At 48.2% G+C, this 16535-nt stretch overlaps 1 protein-coding gene across 2 annotated transcripts in view; it reads left to right on the top strand.

The window, feature by feature from the left end:
• Positions 1-544: 544 nt before the first annotated feature.
• The window catches only part of PRKCB (protein kinase C beta), a 317015-nt gene continuing 301024 nt past the window's right edge, over positions 545-16535 (top strand). For both annotated transcript variants that reach the window (XM_034988039.1, XM_034988038.1), the window contains exons 1-2: positions 545-837; positions 1862-1893. In XM_034988039.1, the coding sequence (XP_034843930.1) occupies positions 665-837; positions 1862-1893 (205 nt within the window). In that variant the 5' untranslated portion in view covers positions 545-664. The remainder of the gene's footprint in view (positions 838-1861; positions 1894-16535) is intronic.

The raw sequence follows: 16535 nt of genomic DNA, 5'->3' as shown, positions 1-16535 counted from the left end.
TAAGTGTGTGAAGCCACGGGCCTTTCCGAATGAGTGACAGCGGGAGCCCATCCCTCCAGGAGACGCGTGCAGAATGACCAATGGGATGGATGCGGGGTGGCTGGGTACCAGTCTCTGCAGAGGCCGGGTGGAATCCGTCGCGCCCACCCTTGCCACCCCCACCCCCGGTTCCTGTCGGTCGTTCCGCTCCGGATTTACCCCGGGGCGCACCCAAGGTGCTTAATGCAACCCCGGGCCCAGGAGCGGGTAGGGGGCGAGGCTCAGGTCTGACGATCGCACGCTGCGGTCCCCGCGCCGCAGCGCTGCGGCTCCGAACACTTCGCTGGGAGGCCGGCAGCCTCGGGGTGCCAATATGTAAAGCAGCTGGCGGCGCTGGGCGGGGCCTGGGCGCGATGCAAATGAAGGAGGCGGAGCCTACCCGGGGCTCCGCCTCCCTCCCCCGCAGCTGGGGCCAGCGGTGCCAAGCGCAGCTGGACGAGCGGCGGCAGCTGGGCGAGTGACAGCCCAGCTCCGCGCGCCGCGGCGGCCAGAGCCGGCGCAGGGGAAGCGCCCGCGGCCCCGGGCGGCAGCAGCGGCCGCCTCCTCGCGCGCTTCCTGGGCCCGCAGCCCGCGGTCCCGCGGCCCCGGGGCCGGCACCTTTCGGCTCCCGCTCCCCGCGCGCAAGATGGCTGACCCGGCTGCGGGGCCGCCGCCGAGCGAGGGCGAGGAGAGCACCGTGCGCTTCGCCCGCAAAGGCGCCCTCCGGCAGAAGAACGTGCACGAGGTGAAGAACCACAAATTCACCGCCCGCTTCTTCAAGCAGCCCACCTTCTGCAGCCACTGCACCGACTTCATCTGGTGAGAGCGCGCCGGCGCAGGGCACCTTCCCGGGGCCCCGAGGGCAGCGCCGCGTGCGGGGCCCCCTCTCTGCGCCCCCGAGGTGGGGGACGAGCACCGCCCGGCCCCGCGTCCCCCGGCTCCCCGCTCCGGACGCCCGGGTGCACAGTCCTGCGGCGTCCCCCGCCCCGGCCCCAGACGGCCGGCCGCGGGGCGCCTCCTGCCCGCTCTTCCTCCCAGCCGCCTCGGGAGCGCCCCGGGGCCGCGGCGCGGGCGCCGGTTCTCCACCTGCCGGGAGCATGGGGTGGATGTGTCCCTCCCCGGGAGGGCAGCGCCTCGAGTGCCCGCTCGCCTGGGGTTCCCCGTCTACCCGCCTCCTTCCGGGCTCGCGGCGCCCGCATCCCCTCCCCTGCTTTCCGGGGGCAGCGCCCTGGGTGTCCTCTCTATCTCCCCACGGGCGTGGGGCATCCTTTCCTCCCCTTCCGTGTCTGCCGCCGTGGAGCCCTGGGTTATCTCTTATTGCGCTTCCCTGCGGGCCAGGATTCCCCTTTGCACTCCTCAGTTTTCCCCGCGCACCACTGCGGAGACTTTACTCCCCCAGCTCTCACCCGGTCCCCCTAGGCTTGGGGAGCCTTTTCTCTCTTCCCAGTGCCCCAGGGAACACCACCGCCGCAGGGTATCTCTCATCCTCCCTCTGGATGCGTCTTTATCTCTTCTCTTTCCCCAAAGGTACTCGGGTATCTCTGTGGGCAGATCTCCCGCCTGCCCCCCCCCCCCGCCCCCCGCGACGGAAACGCTCCTCCCCATCCCGCCACCTGGTGGTCGCAGCCTCCTTTCTTCTGCCTTCTGAGGGGAGGTGGGAGTTACCGCCGACCTCCCAGCTGCCCCTTCCCCCAAAGGCGGAAGACTCTTGGGCACCCGCCTGTGGCTAGGAGGTTGCACCTGGGGTAGAGGGGCCGGGGTAAGGGGCGGGGGGTGACGTGGGGGAACTATCTGGTGGCTGGGCCCCTAGGGCTGCCTGACATGCTTCTTTCTGCCTTTGCAGGGGTTTTGGGAAGCAAGGATTCCAGTGCCAAGGTAAGCTGTGGGGCTCTGGGAATGCCCTTTGTGGGAAGAGATGGTGAAAAGGACTTTCTAGAAGTGACTGAGTTAGGCAGAGAGTGAAGGAATCACATGTCAGAGTGACCTGCCAAGCTGGGACTGCACCACCGCAAAAGGGCCCTTTTAAGGGGTGTGTGTATATGGGGGCAGTGATGCTCCATCCAGGAAAGGTGGGGGGAGCCAGAGGCCCTACCTGCCAAGGAAGGGCATGCACCCTTTCTTCCTTCCCAGCAGCGGGAGTCAAATCCTGTCTCCTGAACCTATCCTGCTTGGCCAATCCTGCTTCTGGAGGAAGTGTCCCCAGGGGCCATTTTTGGGAGGACCCTTCCTCTCCCTAATTCCTTCTCACTTGCCCTTTCTCATCTCACAGAGTAAGGTTCTGCCTCCTCCCTTGCTTCAAAGAAGTCTCCACAGGTGGCTGCTGCGTCTGCATAAGGTGCATCCCCTAGAAAGGGGACTGTGCTTGCCCCCTGGGCCTCCTCCCTCTCTGCAAGAGGTCGTTCCAGATGGGGTGCCTCTCAGACACTGGTTCAAATTACCTTTTCTAGCTTCTGGCTGCATACAGGAAGGACTCCAAGTGATTGGCCTCCTGGGTCCTTGCACCTGGTTTGAGATCCTTGACCCCAGCCAGGGAGGCCCAACCTAGTGGTGACTTTTAATCATGTGTAGGGCGGCCTTAGCTGTCCCTGGTTGCGAATTCGCTTTCCAGGGTCAAATCACCTGTGGACTTGTTTAGCCCTTAGGCTGTCAAACATTTTTTGAATTTGATGTCAACGTTTCGAACTGGGAGATGTTACGCAGATACCAGAATTTCCAGCTTTTGGTCCTGGAGATTTGGTCCTACTTTCTTGTTGGAACAATCCTTTGGAGCTATTTTCATAGCCGGGACACGCATTCACCATTTCATCCCAGTCCTTCCCAACCGGGCCTGCTTCACCTGTGTCTGGCTCCTCTAGGCATTCGAATTTGCAACTTCTGTCCTGGAAAGTTTTTTTTTTTTTCTCCCCAATTTTTGGCCAGGTGTGGTTGAGTTTGGTGGGAAATGCCTCATTTCTGGGGTGTGTTGTAGGGGCACATTCACTGCTTCTGGGGAGCTGGGTCTGATCAGGAGAAGAAGGCATTAAGCGTTCAAGAGTCAGAGATGTGACTTAGCTGGGTCTGTTTTGTTGTAGCATTCCACCCTCCAGGAGAAGTCGAATGATCCCTGGTGAGTGTGGGTGGCATTGTCAGGATGCTTGCTGTGTGGCATTGCCGTCTTCTGAGACTCGTGGGCTCCTGCCCTCAGCCTCCCTCACTTGAGGTCCAGGGAAGAGCTGGCCCATCCAGTGAACCTTGCAGACCTGTCCAGCCTCTCTCACCAACATGTGGAGCCCCAGTCTCACGCTTCCCAAATCCCTTTATTATTTTTTTTCAGCTTTATATAGTCTTGTTTTTATTTTATTATTATTTTAACCGAAGGCTCGTTACCATACAGTTACATTAGTTTCAGATCTGCCCAAATCCCTTTAAAGTGGCAACAGCTTAGACCCTGTTGCAAACAGATTGTTTCCTAGAACTTTGGCCCCCGAAGCACAATACCAATGGTGTCTTCATGCTGGAATGTGTAGATGATCTTTGAGGTTACCTTTCACTTTGATGAATCAGTTTCTGTCTCTGTTGCTTGCTGGGGTCAGGGGTGAGTTTTGAACTTTTTTTTTTTTTTTAAGATTTTATTTATTTGACAGAGAGAGATGCAGCAAGAGAGGGAACACAAGCAGGGGGAGTGGGAGAGGGAGAGCAGGCTTCCCACCGAGCAGGGAGCCCGATGAGGGGCTCAATCCCAGGACCCCGGGACCATGACCTGAGCCGAAGGCAGACGCTTGACGACTGAGCCACCCAGGTGCCCTGAGTTTTGAACATTTTTGCTGCTGCTTTCCCCCCTGCTTGGCAGTTACTGTTGCCTGGGGAAGTCACTCTGGAATGTGTAGGTGATGGCAGGGGATCCTGTTTTTCAAAGGCTGGAAAGTGGTAGGCATTTTCTGGTGGAGTGAGAGTACAGCAGAATTAAAGTTTCTAATCAAGTATGGCAACTTTCGAGGTAGAAGGTACTTATTATTTTTTTTTTAACACCTTTCTTTTTCTCCTCTCCCTGAGAGGCAGTGTAGGGTAGCAGGCATCTGTACAAACCATCAGGTAGGTCACTGTGGGTTTGAATCCTGGCTTCGAGACTTCCCAGCCATCTTGTTTAGCTCAGATTCCTTGTCTATAAAATGGGCCCAATAAACAGTACCTACTTTAAAAAGTTGCTGAGTAGGGGTGCCTGGGTGGCTCAGTCGTCAAGTGTCTGCCTTCGGCTCAGGTCATGGTCCCAGGGTCCTGGGATCGAGCCCCACGTCGGGCTCCCTGCTCGGCGGGAAACCTGCTTCTCCCTCTCCCACTCCCCCTGCTTGTGTTCCCTCTCTTGCTGTCTCTCTGTCAAATAAATAAATAAAATCTTAAGGAAAAAATAAAAATAAGAAGTTGCTGATTAGGGGCGCCTGGGTGGCTCAGTTGGTTAAACGTTTGCCTCTTGGTTTAAGCTCAGGTCATGATCTCAGGGTCGTGAGATCGAGCCCTGATGTCAGGCTCCGTGCTGGGTATGGAGCCTGCTTAAGATTCTCTTCTCCCTCTATCCCTCACCTGCCATGTGCACACATTCTCTCTCTTCCTCACTCCCTAAAATAAATAAATAAATCTTAAAAAAAAAAGTGCACCTGATTGAAATGGGATCCACATTTTACAGAGAATATGTAAGGTTTTATTCTCTCACCTAAGTCAGTGGTCCAGAGCCCAAGGTCCTATTTCCTTTCAGTGACACTTAGCTCATGGTCCAAGAAGGATGCTAGACTATCCAGTCATCACATCTTTATTTCAGCCAGAGGGAAGGAGGAAAGGGTAAAAGAAAGGCAAAGACCACATGCTCACTGTCACTTACGGAAGTTGCTGCAAGATATTTCTGCCTATACGCTATGAGCTAGAACTTAATCACCACGCCCACACCTTGCTACACAGGGGTGCATGGACACTAATGTTAATTTCAGGTAGCCATGTTCCTGACTACAAGTTAGGGTAGGGGGTGTTCCATTTTGAAAGTAGAAGGGGAGGGGGCGCCTGGGTGGCAAAGTCTGTCGATCGTCAGACTCGGTTTCAGCTCAGGTCGTGATCTCACGGTCATGGGATTGAGCCCTGTGTTCGGCTTGTGCTCAGCGTAGAGTCTGCTTACGACTCTCTCCCTCTCCCTCTGCTCCTCCCCTCTGTGCTCTTGTGCACTCACTCTCAAATAAATCATAAAAAAAAAAAAAGTAGAAGGGGAGTGGGGATATAGTCCGCGCTATCCTTGGGGAGGAGGTATGTAGGATGATCCTAAGGCAGGGAACCCCTTGAGCCTCCATGCTCCATTGTGCTGTCATGGAAATTGGAGATGCTGGGATGGGTTGAGGGATGAAAGATGGAAAGTCCACCAGCCATGGGAAATCAGGGATTTCTGTGTGCTTAAGAATAGATTTCCTTGCTTTTGAGCTGCTAGAGGGCAGTGTTCTAGATTGATTGCCACATGATTTCTCCCCTTTTGTTACCACTCTATTTTCTATAAAACCACTCTCTGTGAGATAGTTTAAGAATGTCTCTGATGGGGCACCTGGGTGGCTCAGTTGGTTGAGTGTCTGCCTTCCGCTCAGGTCATGATCTCGGGGTCCTGGGATAGAGTCCTGCATTCAGCTCCATGCTCAGTGGGGAGTCTGCTTCTCCCTTTGTCTCCTTCCACCCCTGCTTGTGCTCTCTCTCAAATAAATAAAATCTGAAAAAAACAAAAAGAATGTCTCTGATGATAGGCACGGGGGTTGAGCGTCCCTATTATGAAACTGACTAAATTTTGGGTGAGAAGTGGGAACCCTCAGAGAAGCAAGGCAGTCTTTTCTCTATGGCATTCTTTAGAGGACCCTAGAACCTTCATTTGTGCGTTAATTGTAATGAAGACAAGCCTTTGGGTGGAATTAGACTCTTACCCCAAGAAGCTTTTGCAGTTTGGCAGAGAGAAGAACTTTTTCTTTTAAAGGAAGTCACTTTAGTAGGAACAGGGAGACAATAAAATCTAGAGATTCAGAATTCATAGCATGGGGTCAGGGTCAGATAGAACTGTGTTTGAATCTCTGCTCTGCCACCTACTTGCTCTGTAAGCTCGGGTAAGTCATCCACCTGTAGTGGCCTCAGTTTCCTGATCTGTAAAATGGGGACTAATAGTACCTACCTACCTCATAGGGTTATGGTGAGCACCAAAGTGCAAGAGAAATATCCACAGTAAGTATCCGTGACTGTAAGTGAGATGATCATTATTACTTGATTTGCGGTAGGAAACTGTGTCAAAGTGGGACAGAGTTCATTCTGGAAGTCACTGAATGACTACACTGCTTTCGTGTATTTAGGTAGGTTTTCCTCTCAGGTGTGTTTCTTCATAGACTTTGGGTAACACCAATGTGTGCACTGCTCAGCGTCTGGGCCCAGCCAGCCAGGCTTATTCAGATTGTCTTTTCTCACCCTTTCCTCGTGAGAAAGATCTCAACTTCTCAGGGATTCTCTAGAAAAACCCCAGCACACTAGTTTTCTGACTATGAAGACCTAGCAGGGATGATTATAATGAGTAAACCAGTTCTTACCTTTCCTGTATAGATCACAAAACATGTTTTTTAACCTTTTAATAGAAGTTATTTTTTAATAACCCCCAAATATTGGGGCACCTAGGTGGCTCAGTCGGTTGGGCATCTGCCCTTCCGCTCGGGTCGTGATCCTGGAGTCCCAGGATCAAGCCCTGTGTTGGGCTCCCTGCTCAGCGGAGAGTTTGCTTCTCCCTCTCCCTCTGCTCCTCCCACCTCTGCTCATGCTCTCTCTCTCACTCACTCTCTCAAATAAATAAATAAAATCTTAAAACAACAACAACAACAAAAAATTCATCCCCAAAATGTTGCATGAATTCAACCATTTCTGTTTTCATCAACATCAACTCTATGGAATACGAGTTTATTTTAGTCTGTAGTCAACGCATAGAGATTAAAATGTGCTCTTTTTAAACACAACAATCAGGGGCACCTGGGGGGCTCAGTTTGTTAAGTGTCCAATTCTTGATTTCAACTCAGGTCATGATCTAGGGTTGGAAGATCAAGCCCTGCCTTGGGCTCTGTGCTGGGCATGGGGCCTGCTTAAGATTCTCTCTTTCTCCCTCTCTCCTCCCCCCACCACCCTCTCTCTCTCCCCTCTCTAAAAATAAAATAAAATAGAATAGAATAAAATAAAAATAAAAACAATAATCAAAGCTGAATCAAAGGTTAATTTTATTTTTGGCACAGTTTTCCCTGGCAACTTACAATATGATATCCTCTATTTCAGGTTGAACTTTCTCAGTAAAATCATAAAAGAGGGCTTTTTTTTTTTTTTTTTTTTTGGTACGATCACTAAGTCAGGCTGCAAACTCCTGCAGCTTGCTTCTATGATTCCATTTCCCTCCCTTCCCAGAAGCAGATCCCAGAGGCCTGTGAGTCAAACTCCACTCACCTCTTAGCTTTTTCTGAATGTGTCCTGAGGGTTCTATATGGATAAAAGGCAGAGGCTTTTTAACTTTGTATTTGATGGTTTGACTTTTTTATTTTTTCCACCTGAAGTGGGATTTCAGGCCCAAAGTCCCCAATGAAATAAAAATCTTTAGGTGAGTTAATGCCAGGTCTTAAAAAGGAGGGCTGATGTGTTGGAGAGGCAACAGTAAATTCATCTTGAACTGTAGAGCACTCAGGGCAAGCTGGAAACTTTGTCACTGGGCAACAGAAGGCCTTTCTAAGTAAATATGGAAAATACGACCTTTGGAAATGTAGTTGATAGGATACGTTCTTAGAAACTAATTTTGAAAAATGTGGTATTTCTGAATACTAGCGATACGGCCAGTGTATTGTCCAGAACCATATGAAGCATGTTTATGGTGTATTTGGGTCAAGAAAGGAAAAGATAACAGAGAAAGTAATTGACCAGAGGATGAACCAAAGGTTTGAAAATAATTTATACGTATTCTTGTTATTGGAGCCCCTAACTATTCTTTCTTTTTCTGCCTAGCTTTTTGTTTCTGCCTCTGTGCATGCTCACACACATGTGTGTAAATACACTTACAGGTAAATACATCAGTAGGTCACAGTTTTGAGAATACTCATCTCCTTTTGATGCTTTTCAGCTATAGATAGCTAAATTACCAGGTACAATTGAAAATCCATGCTCTGGTCTTTTGATTTTGCAGTCCAATGAATTTTTGGATGGGTAGAGGGATCAGCTGAAAAGTTCATCATCTCTGGCTGATGCATTCAAAAACTTGGTCTCTTATCGTTTTTGGCATTTGATCTAATATCATAGATTCTTTTTTTTTTTTAAGATTTTATTTATTTATTTTTGTGAGCGAGAGGGCATGAGCAGTGAGGGGTGGGTAGCTCAGAGGGAGAAGCAGACTGCCCGCTGAGCAGGGAACCCGATGCGGGACTCGATCCCAGGACTCTGGGATCATGACCTGAGCTGAAGGCAGATGCTTAACCAATTGAGCCACCCAGGCACCCTAATATCGTAGATTCTTTGACTTGACTCATCCTATCTCTCTGTTGGAATTGTGTAATGTTATATAGATAGATTATTGGCCTTTTTATAGAGTATCCAAAATCCGCAGTGTTTATATATGGCATTTGGAGGTGTGATGGATACCTGAGAATCTAGTAGGAAATTTATATACTTGATACATGCCTTTACCCATCCATCCATCATTCCATATATCCATCCATCCTTCCAAAAAGTGTTCGCTCATTGAGTTCTGTGTGTCAGGAATTATTTTCAGTGGCGGGACTACAATGGGTGAATGGGATTGAGAAGATCCTAATGTCATGGAGCTTCCAGTGTAATGAGGAGAAAAGATATTCTACGAATCGTTGCCCCAATATTTAAGTTTACTTCCGTGAAGTGCTTTGCGAGAAATGTGCAGGGTGCTATGAGAATTTATAGGGGGATGTTAGCTTATGCGATGGTTGGGGTGGAGTCAGGCAATTCTTTGGTCTTGAGAATTAAAAACTGAAAACAAAAGGCAAAATAACTTCCCATCCTCTGAAGTAATTCGAGAAAGTCTGAGTTGCCAGGGAGTCAGAGCTGAAAACTCATCGTGAAGCTGCTCACATCCTGGTTAAAGATACACAGAAGTCTTATCTCTGTGATATGCCACAGAGAGGAGGAATCTTGTGCCACGGTCCCGAGTAAGATGAAGATTTGGTAGAATTAGATAGTTACTTTAAGATGGCTTTGCTCTCAGTAAGACAGAGAATTGCGTCTCTTAGCTAATCACTCAGAGAATGAGCTGGCTTTCTTTTTTGTGTGGGGGCTGCATTTTGAGGTGGTTCTTCTGTAGCAGAAAAATCAGACCATTTCAGAGGTTGGAGGAGCCAGTCTGAGCTGACGGGTTGAGAGTAAATAAAAAGACAGAGCAAAGCCTGTCAGTGAGTGGCCTCTGAGCCGAAAGTCAGTTTTTAGGGGCACAGGATTATTCGCATTGCTTCCCAGATACCTTCCTCACCCTCGGTCCAGGGCTGATGTTCTACTACTGTTCCTTTCTTTGGCTTAGGCAGTGTTTTCTCTCATTTGGGAGACAATTTGTAAGTAGTTTCACAGTAAGCCCTATTGAATCACATACAGAGAACAACGCTCTGTCATTTCTCTTCCGTCTTTCTGATTTCATCGAGGAGAAAGTCTCGGTGTTATGCTAACGTGTCTTTAACGCCTCTCTAACACAAATTCCGGTGCTTAGTAAATGTTCTTTACTTCTTAGTATGAAAGAACTACAGGAAATTATGAGAACATAAGGACATGTTAGTTTCTGCTTGTAAACCATCTCCTCCTCCTGTTCTCCCTCTGGTCCTCATTTTGTACTGGCTATTCCTTCCTGTGAATAGAGAAGGAGAGTTCATTGTCTTTCCTGGAAATGGTTGGTGTTGGAAGAAAGCTTGATGGAGCAGAGGATTGAAAGACACCGTGATTGCAGGATCCAGCAGGGTTGGGAAGAGACGGGAGCTTTTGTTCAGGAGTGTCAATCTTTTAATATTTCTACTATTATTGTTGGCTGATACCTTTTCATTGTCCTTTGTCTTGCTTGTCTCTGTCTCCTAGATGTCTTCTTTTCCCTCAGCCCACACACAGTATGTTGCCCTACTGAGTCAGAAGGGAAACTCAGACCTGGACTAGGAGGGTTCAGATGCCCTCCTGTTGAGTCCTGGTATTTGCTAAGTAGATGGAGATTAACTTAGCTCAACAATAACCACATTCCTGGCTGGGGTGGGGGTGGGGTGGGGAGAATTCTAGACTCTTTCTTCTTTTATTTTGCCACTGCCCAGTGACCAGACTTTGGGTTTCTAGATTGGCAGTATAAATTGAATTGAGAGTACATGCTCAAAAATCAGACAGGCTTGATTTCAAATCCTGCTGTCTCCATGACTCTATGACCTTGGGCTGGTGAAACATGATCCTGCTTGATCCAACCATCTATCTATCCATCCATGTACCCACTGACCCACCAATCTATTCATCTATCCACTTAGCCATTTTTCTATCCATTATTCATCCATCCATCCATTCATTCACCCAACCATTCACCCATTCCCCCATCCACCTAACCATCTGTCCATCTGTCCATTCATTCAACAAATATTGAGTTCCTCCCAGGTGTCAGGTACTGTTTTAGGCGCTGGAACTAGAGCAGTGAACCAGACAGAGGCCCTGCCCTCATGGAATTTCCATTCTAGTGGAAGGAGAACAGCAATTAACAAATACCTTAGAAGAAACACAACGTATAAAGTCAGGTTGCAAAATGGGCTTTGAAGAGAAATAAGACACTAGCCTTGCCTTTGAAGATCTTCCTCGTCTTTTGCGGGGAGACCAGCACATGGCCAGTGACTTCCGGCACATCAATGAGATGTGGGATGGCATCCTTACTCCTGGGAGGGGTGGAGAAGCTTCTACAGAGGAGGTGACATTTGGGAACAATCTTCCAGCAGGAGTAGGAGTTCCCAGATTGACAAGAGGCTGGGAGCTGGGGAGGGTGTTTCAGGCAGAGGACAGCTCAAGTTGAGACATGGAGAGAGAACATACAGGGAACAGGAAGGAGGGTGTGTGAGGGGGGCGGCGGCGGCACTTGGAGCTAAACTTCATCTAGGAGGGCTTGGACCTTGTGAAGGCAGGACAGTGACTAGGAAGCGCTTGTTGTCATTGTTTTAAGGGCGGGATGTGTGAGGGTGAGTGAAGTGGCCAAATGTTCGAAAAAGAGGAGCGTGAAGTACATTTGCCATGACTCAGATCCTGGAATCCCAGGCTTGTCGGGTTGGAGGGCAGGTAGAAGAAACTGAAATGACCATTTAGAAGCAGTGTGGGGTGTCACCCGAGCACATACGGGCCACTGCTATTTTTCACCTTGTACAAGAGGCATTTGGATTTTCGTGTCAGTCATATTGTTGATTGTTCTATTTTGGGAGGTGGTTACTGGATGATTTTTACTGTTCTAACAATAGGGATATCTCTCTTCCCTGCATCCTGAGGCAGAGAGGGCCATGGAAATGATTTTTCCTCTGAAAGGAATCCTCCCACTTCCTCTGTCTGTCTCTGCTGCTGTCACTTATCCAGCACGTGTTAACTGAGCACATGCTGCCCGGGGTGGCAAAGAGTTTGTGCTTCGGAGACAGAAAGGCATTGGTTCAAATCTTGGCTTCTCGTTATGGAGCCTTGGGCATAGGACTTAAACTCTGAGCTTTTGTTTCTTTAGAGGTAAAAGGAAGTAATCGTATCTCGTTTAGAGGGCCCATGTCAAGTGTTTCTTTAGCACCTTGCCTGACATGCAGTGAGTCCTTGATAAATAACAGCTCTCCATTATTCCTCCGGCTGGGCACTGGCTTGTTCTGACCGATTTTATAATCCTGTTGGGGAGGCAAGGGCAATGCTCCTGAAACAAGGACTTGCTGCCAAGAATGAATGTGTTCACACATCGTGGGCAACTGCATTAGGTGCAACTTTAACAATGTGTCTGAGCCAGAAACTCTTAGCTGGGGTCAGAGCTGTGATAGGAACATGGGTGAGCAACAGTGTTTTCTGTGCAACAGTTTCCTGGCTTTCGATGCTTTCATTTGTGGGAAACCTCCAAAGCTGAATCGAGATCTGTGATTGTCCCATCTGCTGTCTTCATTTTGAAAATGTGTTGATGGCATTTCAACTTTAAATAGATTTCTGACCATTTCACTTTTTCAATTTTGAGTTCCCTTCATCCTCCAGATGGAATGTTTACGTGCTCTTTTGGGTTGCAGAAGAAGCTGCCAAATAATGTGGGTGAAGGTGGAGGGTGAAGTCTCCAGGACTGTCTCTTGCTTGTGATGGTGGGGCTGGTGATTTTTATGAGATAGTCCTGTTCTGAAGATGTTCCTTCCCTCCCTAAAGGTGGGGGTTATTATTTAGAATTTTGGCAATGGTGCAAATGAGAATTTTGATTGTTATCTGGACTTTTTTTTTTTTTTAATGTGTGTGGCAAAATTTATGGTTGGGAATATTGATAATTCTATCTGGGCCAAACAGTGCACTTAGGGAAGTAAGATTGGCATATAGAGTGGGGAGGGACTTCTTTGTACTTCAGTTAGTTATTATCTTTTGATGGTTGGCTTTTCTGTTCTTCCCAGGGTTAAGTCCAGAATCTTTTTTTTTTTTTTAAAGACTTATTTACTTATTTGAGAGAGAGAATGTGCAAGTGGGCAGAGGGAGAGGGAGAGAATCTTAAGCAGACTCCATGCTGAGCATGGAGTCCCAACGAGGGACCCTATCCCACGACCCTGAGATCATGACCTGAGCCAAAATCAAGAATTGGATGCTCAACTGACTAAGCAACCCAGGTGCCCCAAGTCCAGAATATTTTAGCATGAATTATAAGTCTTTGTCTGCCCTGGGTCCTGATGAACCTGGCTGGTATCTCCCTTTAACTCACTTTTCACTTTCTAGCTGAAGACCCAATTGGTCTTCCTCAATCACGATATACTCTTGCCCACCCCAGGGCTTTTGCGCATGCTCTGTCTTCAGCTTCAAATGCTCTTCCCCTTCCTCTTCCCCAGCTTGCCTCCTACTTCTCCTTCAGAACTTAGCTCAATGTCACTTCTTCAGAGAAGCATTCCCTGATTTTCCAAATCAGGTTCCCCATTGTACAGAACCCCTTGTCAGTTTTACATTTTGTAATTATCAGTTTGAGTGTTTAGTCTTTGCCACCAGAGTGTCAGTTTCATCAGATTAGGGGCCACATCTGTCTCATTTCCTCTTGTTTCTGAGGTACCCATCTCCAAATCTGGCTTGTAGGCTGTGCTCAATAAATACTTATCAAATGAATGACTAGTTTAGGGGAGAAATGACTCTAAAGAGCAAGTCATTTGATTTGCGTTTTGGTGCTAGTTTTCTGTGGCTTGATCTATGATTTTTAGAAAGAGTATATCACTTTCTAGTTTACAGGCTGTGATCATTTTTGTTTGAACTCCCCCCTCCTCAAATTGCCCTTATTAGAGCCTGTTGGGAAGTGATTTTTCAGAAGTATGTGAATGCTACAGTCCTGATTTGGGGCACAGCCCCATGCTTTGTCCATGTTTCTCTGTGAAGATAAACAGTCCCTCCACTTGAGTCCCTGCCTTTGTTCATCATGGACCCTGGTAGACTGGAGTGAAAAGAATGTCCTTGCACATAATATATGCTGGAAGCCACCTCAGTTGCATATCAGCAGAATGGTGGATACACAATGGAATATCACACAGCAACAAACAAGAACAACCCACAGATACATACAACATAGATGACTCTCCCAAACATAATGTGAACAAAAAAAGCCAGACACAATACCTTCTGTATGATTCCATTCACTGGATGTTCAGGAGCAGGTGAAACTAATTATAGAGGTTAGGATGGTGATTATCCTGGGGGAACTGGTGGGGACTGAGAAGCTTTTGGGATGCTGGCAATGTTCCATTTCTTGATCTGGGTGCTGGTTACTTGGATGTGTTCAGATTGTGACATTTCATTGAACTGTATACTTATGCCCACTTTTCTGTTACTGTATTTTATTATTTTTAAAAGATTTTATTTATTTATTTGAGAGAGAGAGATAGCGAAAGAGATCATGAGTGGGGGGGGGCAGGGAGAGAGAAGCAGGCTCCCCGCTGAGCAGGGAGCCCAACTTGGGGCTCGATCCTAGGACCCTGGGATCATTACCTGAGCCGAAGGCAGATGCTTAACCGACTGAGCCACCCAGGTGCCCCTACTATACTTTAGTAGAACATTTAAAAAGCAAGTGTAAGTCACTGAGGCTGAGCCTCAGAAATGTCAGTTGGGACTTTTTCAGTTTTACGCACAGAAGTGAAATCTGTATGGGAGACAAGCACCTTCTGGAGTCACCCATTGAGGGATGGTGGTTTGCCTTCTTGGGGGGGACATCTGCTTCTAATTTCAGTGTTGCCCATCGGTTGCAAACTGTAGAACAAGGAAGCCAGGGCACTCTGACAAATTTCCCATCAAATAAATTAGTTCTGTTAATGCCCAGAAAACTTGAGCTCATAAACTGTTCGTAGGGCTTGCATTTAAAAACATCTATCCTAGCTAAGGTATTAGTAAGAATCTGTTAAAGCTGCTGTAACAGATAAGCCTTAAAGTCTCTGTACTTGACGGAAAGGGATTTCTTTCTGTCTCACAGCCCAGACCAGTACAAGTGATTCTGGTCAGGCAGTTTTGCACACGGTCATTCAGGACTCCAGCTTTCTCTCTGTTGGCCCCATGGATGGGGAGAGAACATGAGAAAGCACGCTCATTTCATTACCACCCCAGCCTGGAAGGGATGTATGTCACTTCTGCTCAACTTCTGTTGGCCAGGGCCATGACAACTGCAAGGGGCACTGGGACATGTCAGGTAGCTCTGTCTGGTAGGAAAACATGTTGGTAAACACAGCCCATCCTGCTCTGGTCCCCAAAGCCATGATTTCCTCTCCCTTTGGGATGATGTATCCAATTTGATCTCTTGCTTGACTTCAGGAAAACAGATGTGACTTCAGGAAAACAGATGTGAAACTCTAGACCTCTTTACCTTATCAAACATTTGAGGGTATGTTCCAGGGAGAGCATGGTCCGTTTTGTTATGAAGAGGGAAATGAAGAAGCGCTCCTTTTGTTTTTAGGTATTAGAACAGTCTAGTTCTTGTCAGAAGTTCTAGTTTTCCAGCCGGTCAGAATTCTTGGCTCTCCTGGTTGCCAGTGGACATCACAAATACTTCTATTTGAGTCAGGAGTAGGATCACCCATTTCTTTTTATTTATTTTTTTAAGATTATTTATTTGTTTATTTGAGAGAGAGAGAGAAAGCACACAAGCAGGGGCAGAGGCAGAGGGAGAAGCAGATTCTCTGCTGAGCAAGGAGCCCAATGCCAGGCTCCATCCCAGGACTCCGGGATCATGACCTGAGCCGAAGGCAGGCGCTTAACCAACTGAGCCACCCAGGTGCCCTACCCAGTTCTTTTCTTTTGCTTATTTGTTCATCTCTCCTATGGAAGAATTGTTTGGAGTTCTGCTTTCGGCTATTTGGACCTAATAAACCAATTACCTGTCGTGTGTGACAAACCACCCGAAACCTTAGTGTCTTAAAAGAACTACCATTTTATTTAGCTCTTCTTTCTGTGGGTCAGTAATTTGGGCTGGACTCAGCTGGGTGGTCATTCCGGTCTGGGCAGGGGTTGGCTGTTCTTGGCTGGGCTCACACATCTGGGGCCACAGCTTAGATGCTTGGGACACCAGGGCCTTTCTCGGGGGTGGGGGGTGGGGGGTCTCTCATCTTCCAGCAGTCTAGCCTGTGCTCGGTCGCATGGAGGTGACTTTGTTCCCAGTGCCCAAAGCAGGGGCTGCAGGGCCTCTTGAAGCCTTGGCTTGGAGCTTGGAGCTTGTCACAGTGTCACTTGTGACATATTCTGCCAGTGAAAGCAATCCAAAAGCCCATCCCAGAAATAAAGGAGTAAATAGAGGGGGAAATAGACTCCTCTTGATAGGAGAAGCTGCAAAGTATGGGCGGCATTTTGGGGAACCTACCAGACCAATTTCAATGCAGCCCTCGTGACTGCTTAGCCCTGTAAAACCTGCCCCGGTGCAGTGTGTGTTGGCTCAACTGTCTTTGCATCTTGGCAGGTCCCAAGTGAGTGCTCACTGCTTATACCTAATAAGAAGACCTACCTCATGGGGAAGTGGTGGGGTGACATGAGATGCTCTCGTGAAAGGGCACAGCGCAGGGCTTAGTGCATGTGAAATACTGAATACTACCACCATCACTACCGAATACTAACACCATCACTACTGAATACTACTACCATCACTACCACCATCACTACTGAACACTACCACCATCACTACCACCACTACCACCATTACTACCATTGCTACCACCATTACTACCATCACTACACCATTACTACCATTGCTACCACCATTACTACCATCACTACCACCATCACTACCACCATTACTACCATCGCTACCACCAATACTACTGAATACTACC

The sequence above is a fragment of the Mirounga leonina genome, unplaced genomic scaffold (genome assembly GCF_011800145.1).
Source record: "Mirounga leonina isolate KUSES-001 unplaced genomic scaffold, KU_Mleo_1.0 Mir_448, whole genome shotgun sequence".
NCBI lineage: Eukaryota > Metazoa > Chordata > Mammalia > Carnivora > Phocidae > Mirounga > Mirounga leonina.
This window is presented reverse-complemented; position numbering and strand designations above follow the sequence as displayed.